This window comes from Neofelis nebulosa, chromosome 4, assembly GCF_028018385.1.
Source record: "Neofelis nebulosa isolate mNeoNeb1 chromosome 4, mNeoNeb1.pri, whole genome shotgun sequence".
NCBI classification, from domain to species: Eukaryota; Metazoa; Chordata; class Mammalia; order Carnivora; family Felidae; genus Neofelis; species Neofelis nebulosa.
This window is the reverse complement of record NC_080785.1, coordinates 49,384,659-49,403,054: the sequence shown is the minus strand read 5'-3', so window position 1 is coordinate 49,403,054 and position 18,396 is coordinate 49,384,659. Positions and strand designations below refer to the sequence as shown.

General features: G+C 43.9%; 1 protein-coding gene across 5 annotated transcripts in view; it reads left to right on the top strand.

The window, feature by feature from the left end:
- CREB5 (cAMP responsive element binding protein 5) overlaps positions 1 to 18,396 on the top strand; it is a 401,242-nt gene that overhangs the window by 152,168 nt on the left and 230,678 nt on the right. For all 5 annotated transcript variants that reach the window (XM_058724736.1, XM_058724737.1, XM_058724740.1 and 2 more), the window contains one exon: positions 1,748 to 1,920. In XM_058724736.1, the coding sequence (XP_058580719.1) occupies positions 1,748 to 1,920 (173 nt within the window). The remainder of the gene's footprint in view (positions 1 to 1,747; positions 1,921 to 18,396) is intronic.

The window sequence follows — 18,396 nt, the reverse complement described above, 5'->3', positions numbered from 1 at the left end:
AAAAAATTAAAAAAAAAAAAGTAACCCAGTTATTTTATTTTATTATCATTTGAGCTCAATTCGCTACATCTCTAGACCCTATAAAAAGAACTTAAGCATACCCCTGCACTGCTACTCCAACACAAATCGCCATTTCCTTTCATCTTGCTTTAACCAACCACAATATTTTCCCACGTCAGAAAAACCTTCCAGTGTAAAAGAGGAGCCTTTGGACCGCGTGTGTGTACAGACGACTGACTGTTCATGCCTTTGGGATCCCGCGATAACGCAGTCGGCCCACAGTCTAAGCCAGGTGCCCAGTTTCCATCTGGACTCCTGACAAACTGTGTGGTCAGGATTTAGAAATCAGAAATCTGGGAAAGGTGCAACGTGATGGACACAACCACCCCAAATACCGTATATGTTATCGCCGTCATTTAACACGTAGTGCAGGAAATCCTGTTCTTTGCAGAAGAACTTCAAAGAACCACTTCTGGTTCTCCTGGGTAACATTTATTTTTTTCTTTGCTAACCCCAAAGCGCAGACAGATATATATTTTCCCTCCGGTAAATTGCTAGTGACACTCCCATTTCTTTTCTGCCATCTTCAACCCATTGTCCAAGTGACCTCTCGAATTTCACTACCCTTCTAAGCTGAAGAGCTGTGCCTAGCTGTTTACAGAGGCCCACTTACTTACTTGGCTTTACCCTGCACTTTCCCTTTCTTTTCTAGACTCTGAATTTCTCACCTTTTGGCTCCACCACATTGGTAAGACTTCTGCTCCAGTGTGAATCCTCTTTTTTTGTCCCAGTGACTTTCTTTTTTTTAAGAAGAACTGTCTTTTAAGACAGCTTTACCTTGCGTGTGTTACCTTACTTTTGAATTTTAAACAAGGAAACCTTCATTCAAGTCATCACAAATAAGCACAGGCTGTTAGTTCCCTTAAGTGACTCAGATGTCACATTTTGCCTTCACTGGTTTATTCATGCAATGTATGTTTACCTGAGTGCCTACAATGTTCCAAGTACCGTGAAAGAGAGTTATGAACACAAACGTTCTTCATTCTAGAGGACGAGACAGTGAAAAAGTAAATGAACAAGCAATCATTATTCTATATTCCGTTATTCCATAAAAATTGTTAGAGATTGATTTTATGGAGATACAGCCGAAAGTTGCAACTTTGGCTCTTGGCATTGGATTCCAGACACCCTGTCATCTCTGCCAGTCATCTATCCTCACTCTCCAGGTTGTTGAGCTTGGGTCATGAGTACCTAGATTATGATTGGGAAAGGTAGTAGTTTCCTGGGAGGGAAAAAAAAGTAGGTGGTTGGCCACTCTCATGCGACTGAAAAAGAAACAATAGCCTAGTGTGCATGTCATTCGAAGCAGGATGCTGAACAGCTCTTCACTAAATCATAGTATCGTGCACTCACCATGGAAATTATTTTCAAACACAGTATATATCACACCAAGTCAGAGAAGATATGCATCAAATGTCCCTGATAGACACCTTACATCAGGAAGGCAGCAGAGTGATTAGTAAATTTCAGGGTGTTTTCTTATGTGTGTTACTCTTAGGGTAAATAGTTGTTTCTCATCTGCTCATGGCTGTAAGTTATAACAAGATGGATGGACCCATGGCTTGCCAGAAGCCATAACTCTTTAGTTAGTTGACATGACCAGATTCCCAATTTTGTCCTCTGAGAGCTTGAGAGTAGCATAAAACATTGACTTCTTCTGACCTTCCCCTCTGTCTTCTCTGGGCAGAATATCTCGATGCATAACACAGTTGGTGGGGCCATGGCGGGGCCCGGAGCTCACCAGCTTGGCAGCACCCGGATGCCCAACCATGACACCAGCGTTGTGATTCAGCAAGCCATGCCGTCGCCCCAGTCCAGCTCTGTCATCACACAGGCACCTTCCACCAACCGCCAGATCGGGTAAGGAGACTTCCTCAGTTGTCTCTGGGTCCTGGCTGGAGCTCAGAGAATGTTCTGGACTTTCTCCTTGTTTCTGGTGCTCGGATTGGGTGAGACAGAAGTTGGTGTTCCTGGCTGGTGTGGTACCACCTGGCCCTTAGAGTGATGCTTTTAATGGGAGAAGGGTGGGGAGTCCCCATTTGGTGGAAACTTTTGATCCTGGACTTTGCGGGGCAAAGCAAGGCATTCGGTGGCATCGTTTCTTCAGACAAGAGCTGTGAACTTCAAGATGACGGGAGAAAACCCCTTGGGTGTGACGGAGAGCAGAGCATACTTTTAGGACAAATGCTTGAGGAAGGTAGAGGGAGGTTTCACCAGCCCACCTTCCTCTCCCACAGAGTGTGTCCCTTTTTTCCTAGGATCTGCTGAGCCCAGCCCCTGTGTCTTCCATGTATTTCCAGTCTTGCTTCCCTCTGATTATTCTTCTTTGCTTCTTTTCCTTGTTAATACCTCTCTATTAGTTCTCCCCTTCCTCTGTGTTGGCCCAGGCTCGTTCCTGGAGTAGAAAAAGCAAAAACAGCAAGCCCTTTCCCCCTGGCTTATGTAAAAAAGACAGTACTGCGGTATTGAGAAAAACTGGTAGAAAGGTCGGTTTCGTCAGAATCCCAGACACTCTGTTTATGGGTTGGAAAGAGTTTTCACTTCTGAGTTTCATATGACAGTGCTATCCCCTGCCTACTTGGAGTGTGGTCTGAGGACCAGCAGCCTGGGCATTACCCGCGAGCTTCTCAGAAATAACAGAATCTCTGGCCTGCTTCCTTATCTTCAGGATGATGGTTATGTGTCTTCTTTCCACCCTCGCAGGAGTAGAGTGAAGAGGAAATAGAAAATTTAAGAGTAGTCAAGTTCCTAGGAAGAAAAAGTAGTAACTTAAGCCAAAGAGCTCTGATAAATTTATATTGTTGAAAGCTGAGAACTGCTTGCTGTATGTTCCCACAATCCTCTGTTTAAAATAGGATAGGGAGGGGCGCCTGGGTGGCGCAGTCGGTTAAGCGTCCGACTTCAGCCAGGTCACGATCTCGCGGTCTGTGAGTTCGAGCCCCGCGTCGGGCTCTGGGCTGATGGCTCAGAGCCTGGAGCCTGTTTCCGACTCTATGTCTCCCTCTCTCTCTGCCCCTCCCCCGTTCATGCTCTGTCTCTCTCTGTCCCAAAAATAAATTAAAAAACGTTGGAAAAAAAAATTAAAAAAAAAATAGGATAGGGAGCTTGCTGTATTTGGTATGTGCATCAGAATTCAGTGTGAATATTCAGCTGAATATTGGATATGGTGATTTAAAACAACAACAACAACAGCAACCCAAAGCAGACCTGCAATGTGCCAATGTGTCTTGCCCCCTTTGTTTTTTAAAAGATTTTATTTTTTAAATTGTTTTTTTAATATGAAATTTATTGTCAAGTTGGTTTCCATACAACACCCAGTGCTCATCCCGACAGGTGCCCTCCTCAATGCCCATCACCCACTTTCCCCTCCCTCCCAACCCCCCATCAACCCTTAGTTTATTCTCAGTTTTTACCAGTCTCTCAAAGACTTTATTTTTAAGTAGTCTCTACACCCAATGTGGGCTCCAACTTCAAACCCCCAGATCCAGAGTCACATGCTCCATGGACTGAGCCAGCCAGGCGCTTTTCCCTTTGTTTTTCATGTTTGTAGGAATTTCAGATCAAGAGTGAGCATGGGGAACAACACCAGCTTATTCCTCCTTAGAATGCTTTAGAAGGGGTGCCTTGTCTCCCACATTTCTCAACCTATCAGATGGGTTGTGATTTGTGAAGACCCATCTTAACAAATGAGAGCTGTGGGCAGTGATGGTTTCGTGAGCTTGCCATGGGTACCTTTGGTCTCCCATTTAAAAAAAGAATATTAATCTGGCCATTTGAATGCTTGACTTTGTTGGAAGAAGCCAATGCTAAATTAGCTAGTAGCCCTGTTAAATATTTCTTTTCTTTTCAAATGACCGTGGGAGCAAATATTGCCACCATCTAAAGCAAGAACCTATAATATACTACGAGGGTGGAGTGGGTTCTTTAAAGACAGCATCTAAATCTCAAGGCACTCCTTCACTCTAGTGGTTTGGCTTTGGGCAGACAATTCACAGTTAGGCCAGCTAATCATAATTATTTTATTTTTCTTTCAAGGGGAAAAAACATAAAATGTGTTGGAGTTTACTAGCAGTTTTATAACATTCCTTCCCCCCTGGAGTTCTGCCTCCCCCCTCGCCCCCACCCCAGCTACCCTCTTGGAGGCCCTTAGCATTCGGCCATTGTTAGTACAATGCTGGTTTTTGTGAAACAATCTTTTAAGGGTCAGCACTAAATTCTAAGATGCGTGTTGACTCTGTCAATAATTTACCCGGCTGGCCCAGGGCTGTACAGTTGGGTGACATTTCTAGGCTGTGTCACTGTGCCTGGGTGGGTGGGAGTGTTTCTCTGGTACATGCGACCTCCCAGCCCACTCCATCTTCTCATTTACTCCTGCATGTCTCTCCTGGTGCGTTCTAGGAGATAATTGTCACTTTTAGGACTCTGTCTCATTGCCAGGCTTGAGGGAGGCTGTTCCTTTTCTTCAGATCCTTCCCTGTCGTGCTTACCATGTTGATTCCAACCCGCACATCCTGTCATTTCCATTTTCTCCATGTGACCCATCTAAAACCTTGCCCGGATGGCCGTGGGGGCTCAGCAAGGAACAACCCAACCCATCTCACCAGTGGATTCAGAATGAAACTCTAGGTGGTAACATTTGGGGATGGTTGACTCTTTTATTTCTCGCAGCAAAGAGGAAATGAGTACTTATTTTAAAACATGAGTTCCCTCTGGAGACTGTGTCTTTAAATGAGCATTTGAAATTGCAGATAGTTTTTTTTTTTTCTTGAGACTGCACAGAACCATATTGTAGTAATATTCTGATTTTTATCACAACCTCAAATATTTAAGTGTCAAAATCTGGCCAAGCCACCTGCAAATGTTTGCCATGGCTACTGGCCAACAAAAACAGCAAACAGCAATGAAAGTCTTCATTCAGGCTCAGCGCTTAAGCTGCATCCAGGCAGGGAGGCTGGGACCCACCTGTGCCCACGCACAGTGCTTTTTTGCTGCGGCCAGTGGGTGTGTTCACGACTGGAACTTTGTGGGAGAGGGAGGGGGCCGCCTGTCTCCTGCCCCCTCTTTTTCCTTCCCTTCTCCCGGTGCTTGGCTTCTGCTGCCAACCTTACTTTTGCTTTCTTTTCTGCACCTTCTTTCATGCTGTATTTAAGCATAAAGGCTCGAATATATTAGGAGTGATATTGACAATGAAGGAGTTGGAAATGGGAACAGCACGGTAGTCCAGGGAAGATTTTGAGGGGCAAAGGTGTATGCATCTTTGTAACCATCGGATTTTCATACTTTTTGAGCAGGCACTGAGCCAATCTAGACCAAAGTGGGTGGAAATGCAAAAATCCAAAGAAATAAATTTATAAGTAGGTGGATAAGCAACACAGGCAACTTCTGTGCCATCCCATATCACCCCCCCCCCCACCATGCCCTATGCCCAGTTCTGTCCAAGTAACGCTGTTATCCCAGTAGAAACTGGAGGTAAGTATAAATATCCCAAATTGTACTCGTGCGGTTAGGCAAGCTAGAAAAACACACGGTGCTAGAGAGTGTGGGAGGCATCCCCAAACTAGTGACTACTTGTGCTTAGTCAGACTGGCAGACGCTCTCTCAGGAAGAGTGTCTTTGGCTGATTGATGGTAGCATTTTAGGAGATAAGTTTTCCAGATGGGGAAAAAAAAAAAAGAGTTGAGCCATGGGCTGTGGGGGAGACAAGTGAGACAGAAAACAAGCATGTGTTAAATATAGATGAAATCGATTCAGCCTTGGAGCAAATATGTGGCAGATTCCAAGCAGTATCTCTGCTGCAGTCATTTTTATTAGATATCATGTAACAGGCTCATTAATTCAGGATTAAGTCAGCAGAACCTGGGAAAAATGGTAGATGAGCATGTAGTGGTCATGTAAATTCCCTTTCTCTGTCTCTTACTCTGTCTTTGTCTCTCTCTGTCTCTTTTTGCATGAGATACTTTTGTAGGAGCCGGTAAGCAATTGAGGAGGTGGCTATAATCTTAATAGATCCCAGCTTTCCTGAAGGAGTCTAGTTCTCTTTATGGTGTAAAGCGTGAGCAGGGAATTCATGCCCGGTGATTCTTCAGGAGAGTAGTGAAGATGGAATGGAATGTGGCATTCTCCACCAATGGACCTCGGTACAGGATTCTGATAGGTCGTGAGAGACACTGCCACTCTACTCCACCCGTTTTCTTCCTGTGTTCCGTTTTCATTCAAAATGTTCTACAAATTGAATCCTCTGTAGGGATTTGGTCAAACACGTGAGCTTGTTGGATGATCGGTGAAAAGTACTTGATGGTCATAGTTTACGACATAGAAGTGTTCTGTGCCTAACGTCAAGATACACAAATGTTCCTACGAAAGCTCGTATCTTGAACAAAAGATATCTGGCTCGTTGGGGAACATTCTGGTTAAGATGTCAGGAACCGTGAAAATATGGTCAACCGCATGCATATTTGAAGCCATTAATGTATGATATTCCTCCTTCGTTTTGTACTACTTTGAATCCTGGCACATCAATGTCCATGTGATGTGTAACTATGTTAGCAATTTGGTCCTAAACCCTATTTGCATGGGGTTGTGGTTGCACAGTATAGGCCTGGTACTTAGCCAGAAATTGATATAAGATGCCGTAGAAGCAAACCTTGTTTTATGTAAAAATAAAGAGAAGCCAGCACGCGCCATAAATTGTACCTCCTCTTGCCCTCTCTGCACTTCTTTTCTGTTTGCAATCTCTGACACTGTGTATTATACAGAGTATTAGGTGTGGCTAATACTTGGTCCTTGACGTGACCGGTAGTCATAGTAATAAAGCTTGTTCTGCCTCAGAGTGTGTTGGTGTTAAAAGCATGCTACCTTTTCTACCAGAGTCATGCGGCTCCGTTGTATAAGTTGGTGTTGCTGTTTGAGGTGTTCATGGAGATGGGAATGGTAATTGATTTGAGGATTTTTGTGTCACTGTTGCTCAGAAATTAAGGGAGAGAGGTTGGCTAATGGCGCTGCCACAGAAAAGCAACATTTCAAGAGGACTTAAGATAAATAAAGCAGCTGACAATTTGGGAGTGTGCTTGCTCTGTAAATGCATAGGTGTGTAAAACCACTATCCAGAGTTTTCTTTAACTTCACAAGCCAAACTGAGCATGAGTAAGACCGTCACTGCCCACCCCAGGCTGATGCTAGTGACATCCAGGTCAGCCTTCTTCCTGCTGGAGGCAACAGACCAGCAGGTCCCAGGGTGTCACTGGCCCACGGCCCTTTGCCAAGACAGCTTGAAGACCCCTTTGAGTAATTCAGAATAGAAGCCATTACTTCCTGCTTTGTGTTTTGCTGAGTATCGTGGCTGTGAACATTGCTTTATTGTTAGAAAGTTGCTGGATCTTTCACAGCCCTGAGAACATTTACGAGGGCCCTTCAGGGGGATGCTTTCTGGGAGGGTTGACGGACTTAACCATATGGCTCCCGTTAAATCCCATGCAGAGCCTTGAGAAATTACCTCTGACAAGGGGGCCAGCAGCCTTTCCACTCACAGAGTTTTATGTGTGGAACGAAAAATTAAGTACTGATACTTGAGGAAATATAAGGTTTCTTAACATTCAGAAGTTGTAATACCACATGGTATTGTGGCCAGACGAAGGGGGCAGAGCCAGAACACCAGAGCACATGGCTGCATATTCCAAGAGGCAGAAAAATAACCCTGCTCTTGTCTCTGAATCCGGCTCTTGCCTTGGATTCCTCAGGCGAGCTTTGTGTGCCTTGCTCCGCCAGCTCCTCACCTGGAACACAGCAAGGCTGGTATCTTCATCCCTTTACAGTGATATAAGAAAATACCCCAGACCCAGACCTTCATTTCTCACAGTTCTGGAGACTTGAAAGTACAAGGTCAAGGGCCTTGGTCAGAAGATTTGGTTCTCGGTGACGACCCTTTTCCTGTCTTAGAGACAACTGCCATTTTGTTGTGCGCTCACCTGACCTCTTCTTTGTGCTTGGTGGGGTAAGGGTGGGGAACGTCGGTAAATGCTGGTATTTCTTCTTCTTAGGAGGACGCTAATCCCATCCCACCCTTATGACCTCATCTAAACGCGATTGTTTCCCAAGTCCCTACCTCCTAATACTATCCCATGGGGAGTGAGGGATTCAACATATGAATGTGGGGAGTACACAAACATTTAGTCCCTAAACAGCTAGTTGGGAGAGAAACTTGGAGGTCACCCCACAATGGCTCAAGCTTTCTGTTAGACAAGCCCTCCATTGGTAATGAAGACAAAGAAGGAAGTTGACATTTATCCAACATCTACTATATGTTAGGCCCTGATCTAGCATTCTGTGTTGTTTCCTATAATTGTCCAAGAGCCCAGGGAGGCAGGAATTATTTACTCCAGTTTCATTGCTCAAAGAAGAGGAGTAACTTGTCCAACATCGTTCAGCCAGTGAGATGAGCAGAGTTTGAACAGAGGTCTGTTGGACTCCAAAACACATGCTTTCCCTATACTCCGATGCATAGCAATCCCAGTGCTGTGGAAGACACATGAGCTTGTCTGGCCGTTTGGGAGAATCCAGTGTGAAGAGCCTCTGTGCTGTGCAGGATGGTCAAGGGCAGAGGTAGACACATTGAGTGGCTAGCAGCTGCTCCAGTCCTGCAGGGGAAATGTATAGGAGATCGGAGACTGTTTTGCACATGGGGAAGCAGAGTTGGTCTGTACCTGGGAGCTCTGGCCAAATTTCCTCTTTTGTAAGAAAACCAAAGTCACTGCAGACAGTGACTGCTCTTTCTTCAGCCATTTGGTTGCTCTGCACTGGGCTTGTTGGTCTCACGGAAGACCCGCACCCCCCCCCCCCCCCCCCAGCCTTTGCCCAGATGAACTATGTACTTCAGATTTATTCTGATCTCTGCTGTGGATAAGTGAATTTGCCTGTGACCTCCTCTCCGAGGAGGATTTCATTTCTGGACCTTATGAACAGAAGCCCTGCTCACAAAGTTTCAGTAGCTTCCATATAGGTTACTCTGTGTGAATCTGCCCCCGACCCCATTTTTAGAAACAGATAGGCGCAGATGAGGGTCTGCTTCTAGAGCAAATAGCCCAGAATCATTCACTCCGTGTCTGTCGTAAATCTAGACAATTGCTCTTTTCTGCAACATATTGAAGAGATATGCCTGGAGAACCAGAAAGAGTTTGCTCAGAGCTAAACTATGTTGGGTCAGAGGAGAGCCTTGTAAAAGTATTGGCCATGAGTTCAGAGGTGATAGGTTTAGGATAGTCCGAGCTCTGCCATTTAAAAGGTTTTCAACTCTGGCCAAGTGCTCAACTTCCCTGGGCCTCAGTTCCTTCACCTCTATATGAAAAGGTTAACCAACTGATTTCAAGTCAGTCCTAGTATCAGAATTCTCAGACGGTGCTTTTTCTGTCTCAAATTTATTTTCCGTCTTGGCTTGTTTTCTTCTGAGAGTTGAATTTGGTGAGAGCTCTAGATGATGTGTTTACGGATGTGTTCAGGTACTACAGTGGACAAGAACAGATTAGGGCTTGGGAGTGCTTGGAAAGAGGAGGCTGGTGCAGTCAAACAGAGGGGTCCCAACATATGAAGCCAGAGAGATCTGATTTCCAGAGTCAACTCCTAGGTGAATAACTACAAATTTCTAAGTCTGTTCCGTGGTAATGAGCATACCCATTTTACATTTACATGTAAATGAGCATACCCATTTACATGTGACTTGCCCCAAGTCATACTAATACTGGCAAGAGCCAGAACCGGAAGCAAGGCCACCTACACGGCACTGTTCTGTGGGTCTGGATGAACTTGACTCCCCCAAGTTTTGGTTTCATTGCCTGTAAAACGGGGAGGTATCACTAGAAAATCCTCAAAGTCCTATTCACTAAAAAAAAAAAAATGTAGTGATTTTCATAACAAGTTTAATTTTGAAAACAACCTGACATGGTATGTTCTTTGAAGGCACAGTACTGCATGCATGGCTATGTGTAGTTTCCTCCTTTGCACTAATCTTATCAATAAATTGTTCTTTTATTGCCACTTTGCTAAAAGTATCTCATTGTTGGAGATCTCACAAGAAAAACATAAAAGCAACAGCATACTAGTGAAAGATGTAAAGCAAGTCCGATGCAAGAAACCTGGACAATGATCTTGCCAGAAGCAGCTCTTTTGGAAAATGCTGTCCACTGTCTTCTTTTCTGGCACTATTGTCATTTTGGGGTTTACTTCGTGGAAGATTTGAAACATAGGGCTTTAGTTTACGTCAATATTGAGTGTCTTCCTAGAAAAGTAAACCTTGGATAAGGTGCCAAGTAACTAGACATTGGGGGTTAGGATATATGTTTCCCATAATACAAAATGCAATAATTAACTACCTTTCTGTACTTGTCATAGTTTCTACATGGGGATTGGCTCAGTATTTCCTGTTTTCAGGACCGGAAGCATGGATGCCTAGCTGCCTCATGGCAGCTCCTGATGTGTGGTTTAAAGAGAGTCCCAGGACTAAGTGTAATCATTCCTTGGTGAACGCCAAAAGGGGTATTAACACGGGGAAGTGATCAGTGTGTGCAGTGCTCTGCAAGGCAAGCATCTTAGGAGAAATGAACCTGATAAAGCGGATCTGGTCCTTTGTAACTGGGAGGGCACTTTGCTCTTTTGAAGACTGAGCAAATAACATGGCAGTGTCTCAGTGGGCATTTCTGGTCATTTGTAGCTTTCATATTCTTAAGTACTGTATGTCTCATAAAGTGTGAATAACTCCGCCATCTGAACTGATTGACAGGTATTTTCTGAGTTAAGAGACGGCTGTTCTAGGAATTTGCAGATGGTTCATGGTACCCATTGCATATATCGTGTATGTATGTAATTGGACATCTTGGGATTCAAAAGATAAGTGATTCAATAGGTTGGTTCTCTCATATGTGTTTTTCAATAATACTATTTCAATCCTTATTAGATCATATGGATTTTCTGTACCATCACTTTTTATAACTTTTCTGATAAGGATTTGGTCAAAGATTATACAAATTCTATGGGCATTTACTTTTGGTGGGATGAGAATTACGCATTTTAATAAACATCCAGTTTGGTCTTGGATCTTGGATATAAAGGGGATCCTTGATATTAAGTTTCAGTTACATCCAGATGGAATTCAGTTTCAATGAAGCACAACGCAAACCCATTGTTGGGGACTGAAAGCCATAGCTGGTGGTTTTGACTGTACTACTCCCAAGTTCTTTACACAGACCCCCTTGATCTCGCTGGGCCCTATTTTTCCATCTTATGAAAAGAAATAATGAAACTAGCTTACCTAATAAGTGCCCTCTTGTAGCTCTTAGGAACAAGTTTGTTTCTTTACCACAACTAACACTCTACCGCAACACTGCTTGGCTGATATGGATCGTGGAAGAAGAAATTCCATAAAATCAGTATGTTCAAATTTAGTGGGCAATCTAGTCGTCTATTTGCCTTGTATGCTGTGCTTTTGGTAAATATCAACGTAAAATTCCTGTAGAGTAATAAACATTCTTAATGGTACCAGACATGTTTAAAAGAATTTGGAGTTTTATAGTTTCACCCCCTTTGGCAAAGTGCATTTTGGCTGGTGAATAGTCTGGTAGAGTCTGTAAAATGATAGGACCCTTGTGAGTGTGGGGTAGAGACATGTCAGCATGTGCTTGGGTTGCTTTTGCAGGATTGCAGAACTTTGCAGAGAACAGATGGCCCCAAACATCTTTGAAATGCCAGAAATGACTTCCCCAATAACCACAGGCCCATCGTATATGGGTTCAGATATGGTAATTCACAAACCAAATGCACAGCACTTCACAGCTGACCTCTAATCTATTATTTTCACCTCTTTCCATAATCCTATGCTGAGTCAGAGTATATTTTTAATGACAAAACTAAGCAAAAATGCAACTTTATAGATACATATTCCAAACGGTAGCCTCTCTAAAACATTGGGAGAAGGAATTTGAAAATAGGGGCACCTGGCTGGCTCAGTCGGTGGGGCATGTGACTCTTGATCTCAGAGTTGTGAGTTTGTGTCCCATGTGGGGTGTAGAGATTACTTAAAATAAAATATTTTTTAAAATGTTTATTTATTTTTGAAAAAGAGAGAGAGAAGGAGAGGGAGAGGGGCAGAGACAGAGGGAGACAGAATTTGAAGCAGGGTCTAGGCTCTGAGCTGTCAGCAGAGAGCCTGACATGGGCTCGAACTCACAAACCGCAAGATCGTGACCTGAGCTGAAGTCAGATGCTTAACCGGCTGAGCCACCTAGGCACCCCTTAAAAATAAAGTCTTAAAAAAATAATCCCAAGTAAACTGTGTACACTGTTATAGGAGACCAGGGAATTTTAAAGCCAGTTAGATCCCACTGGAAATTGTGTGTGTGTGTGTGTGTGTGTGTGTGTATACATTTCATAATATTTTGCTCTACTGGAAAATAATTTAGGCCATTTGACATGTATGTTACCTTATTCAAAGCCCTTGAAGAATTCTTGGTATATTCTGCATATTCTAAATAGCATGGTTATTCATGATGCCCTGAATATCCCTTATAATCTCCCTTTTACATGACAATAAACTATACCAGCACCTTGGAACCACTTTTAAAGAATAGCCACAGGGGCGCCTGGCTGGCTCAGTTGGTAATGCATGCAACATTTGATCTCGGGCCATGAGTTCGAGCTCCACGTTGGGTATAGAGGTTACTTAGATAAATAAAACTTAAAACAAAGTTTAAGTTAAGTTGAAGAATAGCCACAGTGACTGACAAGCATAATAAGATTAAACAAGAAAAAACTCACGTAGATTCACATGAGCCCCTTTACCTAATTTTCAGAAAATTGAAACAATTTCCTCATTATCTAGAAAATGACCATTTGGTTGATGGATTATGTTTTCAGGAGAAGCCACTTTTTATTTCTCTGACACCTTGACATCATTGGCATGTGGGATGATATACTTAGGTGCTAATGCTAACATCCCTGGAGGGTGGTGACAGCCAAATCTTAGAGCAGGAGAGGGAGAGTCAGCTCAGGTGGTGATTCCCTTCCTGTGAGGAGGAGGGCAAATATTTCAGAGAAAATTGGCTGTGATGCTAATCATGGGCTTGGGTCTTCACCAAAGAAGGCTTTGATTTACCCGGAGATTCTAATTTATAATACACAGTAGAGTGGGGGGTGGGAGGGCACTCATCTGGAATCCTGACTCTCTCGCGTTTCTCTGTCCCTCGCTTCCTCCCTCCTTTCTTCCCATTTCCCCTGGAAAGAAAGGAGGAATACATCAAATTATTTATGTCTGTCATTTGGCCATGGCTCTGGCTAAAAGTCTGGATTTGGAGAGAGTTTAAAACTTTTAACTAAAAAGAAAATGAGGTTGTGTGTGTGTGTGTGTGTGTGTGTGTGTGTGTGTGTGTGTGCGCGCGCACGCACGTCTGTGTGCGGTGTCAATTACTAGACATGTCCCAATCCACCCTCATTGTGTGGATAGCTGCTATTTATTTAATTTAACTCCGTAGTCAAGCACTTTGCAGGAAACTAGAGGAGTGAGTTTGTCCAGATCTCTTTTGGCAAATGTGTGTGTGTCTGTGTTTGTGTGTGGGAAAGAAAAAGACAGAGAGAGGGAGGGAGGGTGGAAGGGAGAGGGAGACAGGGAGAGAGAGAGAGATGGAAAGAGAGAAAGAGAGAGAGAGAGAGGAGAGAGAGAGAGTGACAGAGACAGAGGGACAGAGAGATTTTTATAAAAAGAGTGTGTGAAACTTTGGCTGCCCCACCGAAGCCACATACAACCAACGTTATATTGGGTCCACCGCGTTCCATAATTATTATTGCCATTAGGAATAATTATTATTTGCTTCATTGAGTTGGCAGTTTGGAGCCTGCCTGAGACAGAGGCTTTTCACAGGAGCTGTAGAGCACAAAGAACCGAGCAATCACCCACAAGTGCTTCAACATGTTTGGACGACGTCCTTCTCTTGGTTCACTTCATTGGGTTTCGTACACATTGAGCTTCAAATTGAATGAAAAGTTCATCAGATACGAAACCAGCATGAATGAGCGCCCACACTCAGAAAGCTTTTTCTTTTCTTTTCTTTTCTTTTCTTTTCTTTTCTTTTCTTTTCTTTTCTTTTCTTTTCTTTTCTTTTCTTTTCTTTTCTTTTCTTTTCTTCTTCTTCTTCTTCTTCTTCTTCTTCTTCTTCTTCTTCTTCTTCTTTTTTTTTTGATTAAATGCTGAATTCCTGATGTTTCTCAAGTCTGGAGATGAGAGTTCTCTTCATGAAGCTGTGTTCCTTGAATTAAAAATAGAAAAATAAATAATAAGTTGAGTCTTCAGTTAGAGGCTGGGTTTGAAATGGTATGAGAGGAAAACGTACAAGGACAGGAGGAACACCCAACGGAAAAGCAGCATGCTTACTTAGGAGGCAGAATATTTACAACCTTGACTTTGGTTGTTTTTTTTTTTTTTTTTCCTGATTTGTTTTCACTCCTGGAAACTCTCCAGATTCCAGATTCTGTATTGTTTCCTTCGCTTCTCATCCTGAAATACCTGTGCCATGGGCAGCCCACACACCTTCCTTAGGGATCTCAGGTAGAGTGGGGCCAGGTATTTTCAACGAGTGGATTGCTCCCAACAGAATCTGTGCCTGGCAAAAGGCTCACCAAGTCATGAAAGTAAGAAGAGCATGACAAGATGTTCTTCCAGACGTTATTTTTCCCATAAGACGTTCCTGGCTTCTTGCCAATGTCTGTACCAGTCATAGGCCTGCGGGCACTTAAAGGGAACAGCACACGCCCTCAAGTGTGGGGTGTCTGTCCCTTCTTCCCCTTAACCTCTTCCTCTCACCGTGGGTGTTTGTAGCCAAAGCTGCTGAATCAGACCCCTCAAGAGCCTCCTAAAAACTGCTGAATCAGAAGAAGAAGAAAATCCCCAACAGCTTCCATTTGACACATCAGAGCCCACACAACTGAGTGAATGTCAGCTTTGCGTCTATAGATACCCAGTCTGTCCTCCGTCCCAAAGCCAACCAAGATTGCTAGACAGTGTCAGGGAAGACCAGGGGGACCTCGCTAGGCGTGGGGGAGACACCATGTCTGTGGTGGGAGACACCCCCCTTAGCAGGTCAGGAATGGAAGCAACTGTGTACACACCTTCTCCCAGACGTTGTGCTCCAGTGGGGTGAGTGACAGGAACTGCTCCCCACCCCCCACCCGCCACCCACTGAATAGTGACTTCTTCTATTACTATACATCATTAAACGGGTTCCTTGGGTGAACGCCGCTGGTGTGAATAAGAAGCGAGTGAAAGTTTCACTGTAGTGATTTCCAGGGATTTGTGATCCTGGACATTATATGTAAGAAAACTGTTTAGAGGGAAAATATTCCAAGGGAGCATTCCTGTCTGGGTTTTTATAAAAGATGGCAGAATGGTACTTTAAAGGAAAAGAAATCCAGCGCTTTCCCCGTGGTAGTAAAGCTTGTCTTCAGCTAAGGTTGCTTGCAGGTATAGAATCGCTGTCTTTTCATCTGTGATTTGTTTTAGGGATTTAGGGGAGGGAAAGGCCAGGGAAATGGCCTGCATCAGCATGGAGTTTAATAAAGATGGAACCCTAATTTGTTCCTTTTCAGTGGTAACCGTCACAAGGAACTACGTCTTTACAAAGCTGTGTGCAGTGTATTGTTTCTATCAGTCCTTAATAGAAGTCCCATTGTTACATTCTCATTCAAAGATCCTGTTGTACCAAGTCTTACCATAGGAAGTGCTTCTTTTAAGGGTGTTTCTATAGAAAGCATTTGATCCCTCGTGTTTTAGTGATGGATTTCTCTGGAAGGCTGGGAGTTCTTCAAAGTCTCGTGATACTGGTTTTTATAGTGATGTGCCTGGTGTTTCTTCTGTTGAGCTCTGTCTCTCCATTAACTGACTTAATTTTAGTTTCTTTTCTACAGTCAAGCAATGAAAAGAGCTTGCAAGTTTTGGTAATTGTTCCGGAACGGGTTGTGTGGTGAGTTTTGGGGGAGCTTCCAAATAGAACTATGCCCTGTCAGAAACTACAGCCACATTAGATGGCAGACACCAAGGGAGAAGCGGTGATGTCACAGTCTGGCATATGACGACACCAGGGTAACAGTTAAACTGCACACAGATTTTTCCTTTAAAAAACCTGACTGCCTACTATGAAAGATGACCAGATAGACCCCAGTACATTATAATGTGATGTCTACGTGCTTGTCACAAAGATGAATCGTTAGAACGTAGGCAGCCAGAATCCACTAAACTGGGCTCTATAGATCCTGCTCGGGGGCTGCCAAAGATTAGGGAGGTGGAGATTGGCCAGGTGGACAGGCACCCCATCTCCCAGGTACCCCTTTGCCCAGAGAAGCTCCACATTTTTTCACCCAGTTGAGTTTCTACCTAATCATTTCTTTGAATAAAGGCTTCTACAGAGAGAAAAAGGTTTGAAAACTATCGAATGAGGAGAGTCTTTTCTCTCTAGGTACCACGAGAGAAAAAGTGAATTTGGGGGCATGCTTATATAGGCACCATGATGAAGACCGGTTTCCTGGAGAAGTAGTGATGCCATCACCATTGTGGAAAGTACATGGGATCGGGGAAACAAGCTGTGGTTTCCAAAGTGATGGGGAAAAGGAAAACATGAAAGAACTTTTAGCAGCTGGTTGGGAAGGAAGAAACTGGTTAAACGGAAAACATAAAGACTTTGTGGGAATTTGTACATTTTAATCTCTCAGGAAAAGGTAGAGCAACAAGAAAGGAAGTTGTGCTGTTTCAACTCACTGTTTTGGCGAGATACATGAACACTTGGGATCACAAGATCTGCGGCACGGAGACCCTGGCCACCCAAAGAGGCCGTGTTCGTGGACTGAGGGCCCCAGATGCCTGGGCCTCACCTGCCACCTTCCATCTGCAGACTGTCTCTCTTTCACCATTGCGGTTGGGCTCTCTAGGATTTCACTATCATTTTGAAAAAAAAATGTTATTTATGTATTTTGAGAGTGAGAGACAGGCAGAGAGAGAGGGAGCCAGAGGATCCAAAGCGGGCTCCACACTGCCAGCACAGAGCGTGAGGCGGGGCTCGATCCCATGAACCGTGAGATCATGACGTGAGCTAAAGCCGGACGCTTGATTGACTGAGCCACCCAGGCATCCCACGGGATTTCACTATTATTTTTTGGTTTTTTTTTGTCTCTTCACAACCTCACCTTTCCCACAGTCCAGCCTGAACTCAGCCTCTTGGCATCCCTAGTAGGACAGTCCCTGACTTCCTCCCCCTTCACAGGCTCAGCAGGTCCTATCTCAGAGGCACGACTCCGTTATTTCTACCTTTGACTACCATATGTGTGTTGTTGCAAGTCAAATTGTGTCCCCCAAAAGATGTGTTGAAGTCTTAACCCCCGTACCTCTGAATGTGACCTTATATGGAAACAGGATCTTTGCAGATAGAATCAAGTTAAGAGGAGGTCGCACTGAATTAGAGTAGGCCCTAAACCCCATGACTGGTGTTCTTAGGAGAAGGTCACGTGAAGACGCAGGGAGAAGGTCCTGTGACAACCGAGGCAGAGATTGGAGTGATGCATTGGCAAACCAGGGAAAGACAAGGTTTGCCAGCAACAGGTAGGGGCGCCATGGAACACATTCTCCCTCAGAGTCTCCAGAAGGTACCAACCCTGCCGACACCTCAGTTTCAGACTTTTAACCTCCAGAACTCTGAGGGAATGAATTTCTGTTGTTTTAAAATCACCCGGTTTGTGGTAATTTGCGACAACAGCCCTAGGAAACTGATACACATGTCTTCATGTAATTATGGACCTGTTTGCCTTGCCAACAGAATTGTGGTAAAAAAAAAAAAAAAAAAAGTCTGTCACTCTATTCTTTCATTCAGCTGAACCAGATGTGCCGATAAAAACATTAAGAGAAAAAATGCTAACTGAGAATAAAAATGAAACTACTCTGGAGAACTGGTATCTTGGAGTTGGGACCCGTTTGCTGGGATACCTCCAATTCTCCATTTGTACGGACAGAGAATGAGGATCAAACTCTGGATCAAACAGAGCCACCATTGATATCTGCTGATGAAAAATGTTATCAAAGATGCATTTTACCTGGGCTGCAAACCTACACTGCCATAGAAATCCACTTTGAGGTGAACGGGGGAGAGTGGGATTTTCCTTTCACCATGCTTACTCTGCTCAGTGGTATTTGCTGGATTCTGAAGGATGCACTTTTTGTTGATTAAGCCTGTCTACCCCATAATCTGCAGTGAATGGAAGATCAGCATTGCACATGGGTCTGGGGGCTTTTAGACTCAGCCTGCTAGAAGTTTTTTAGCA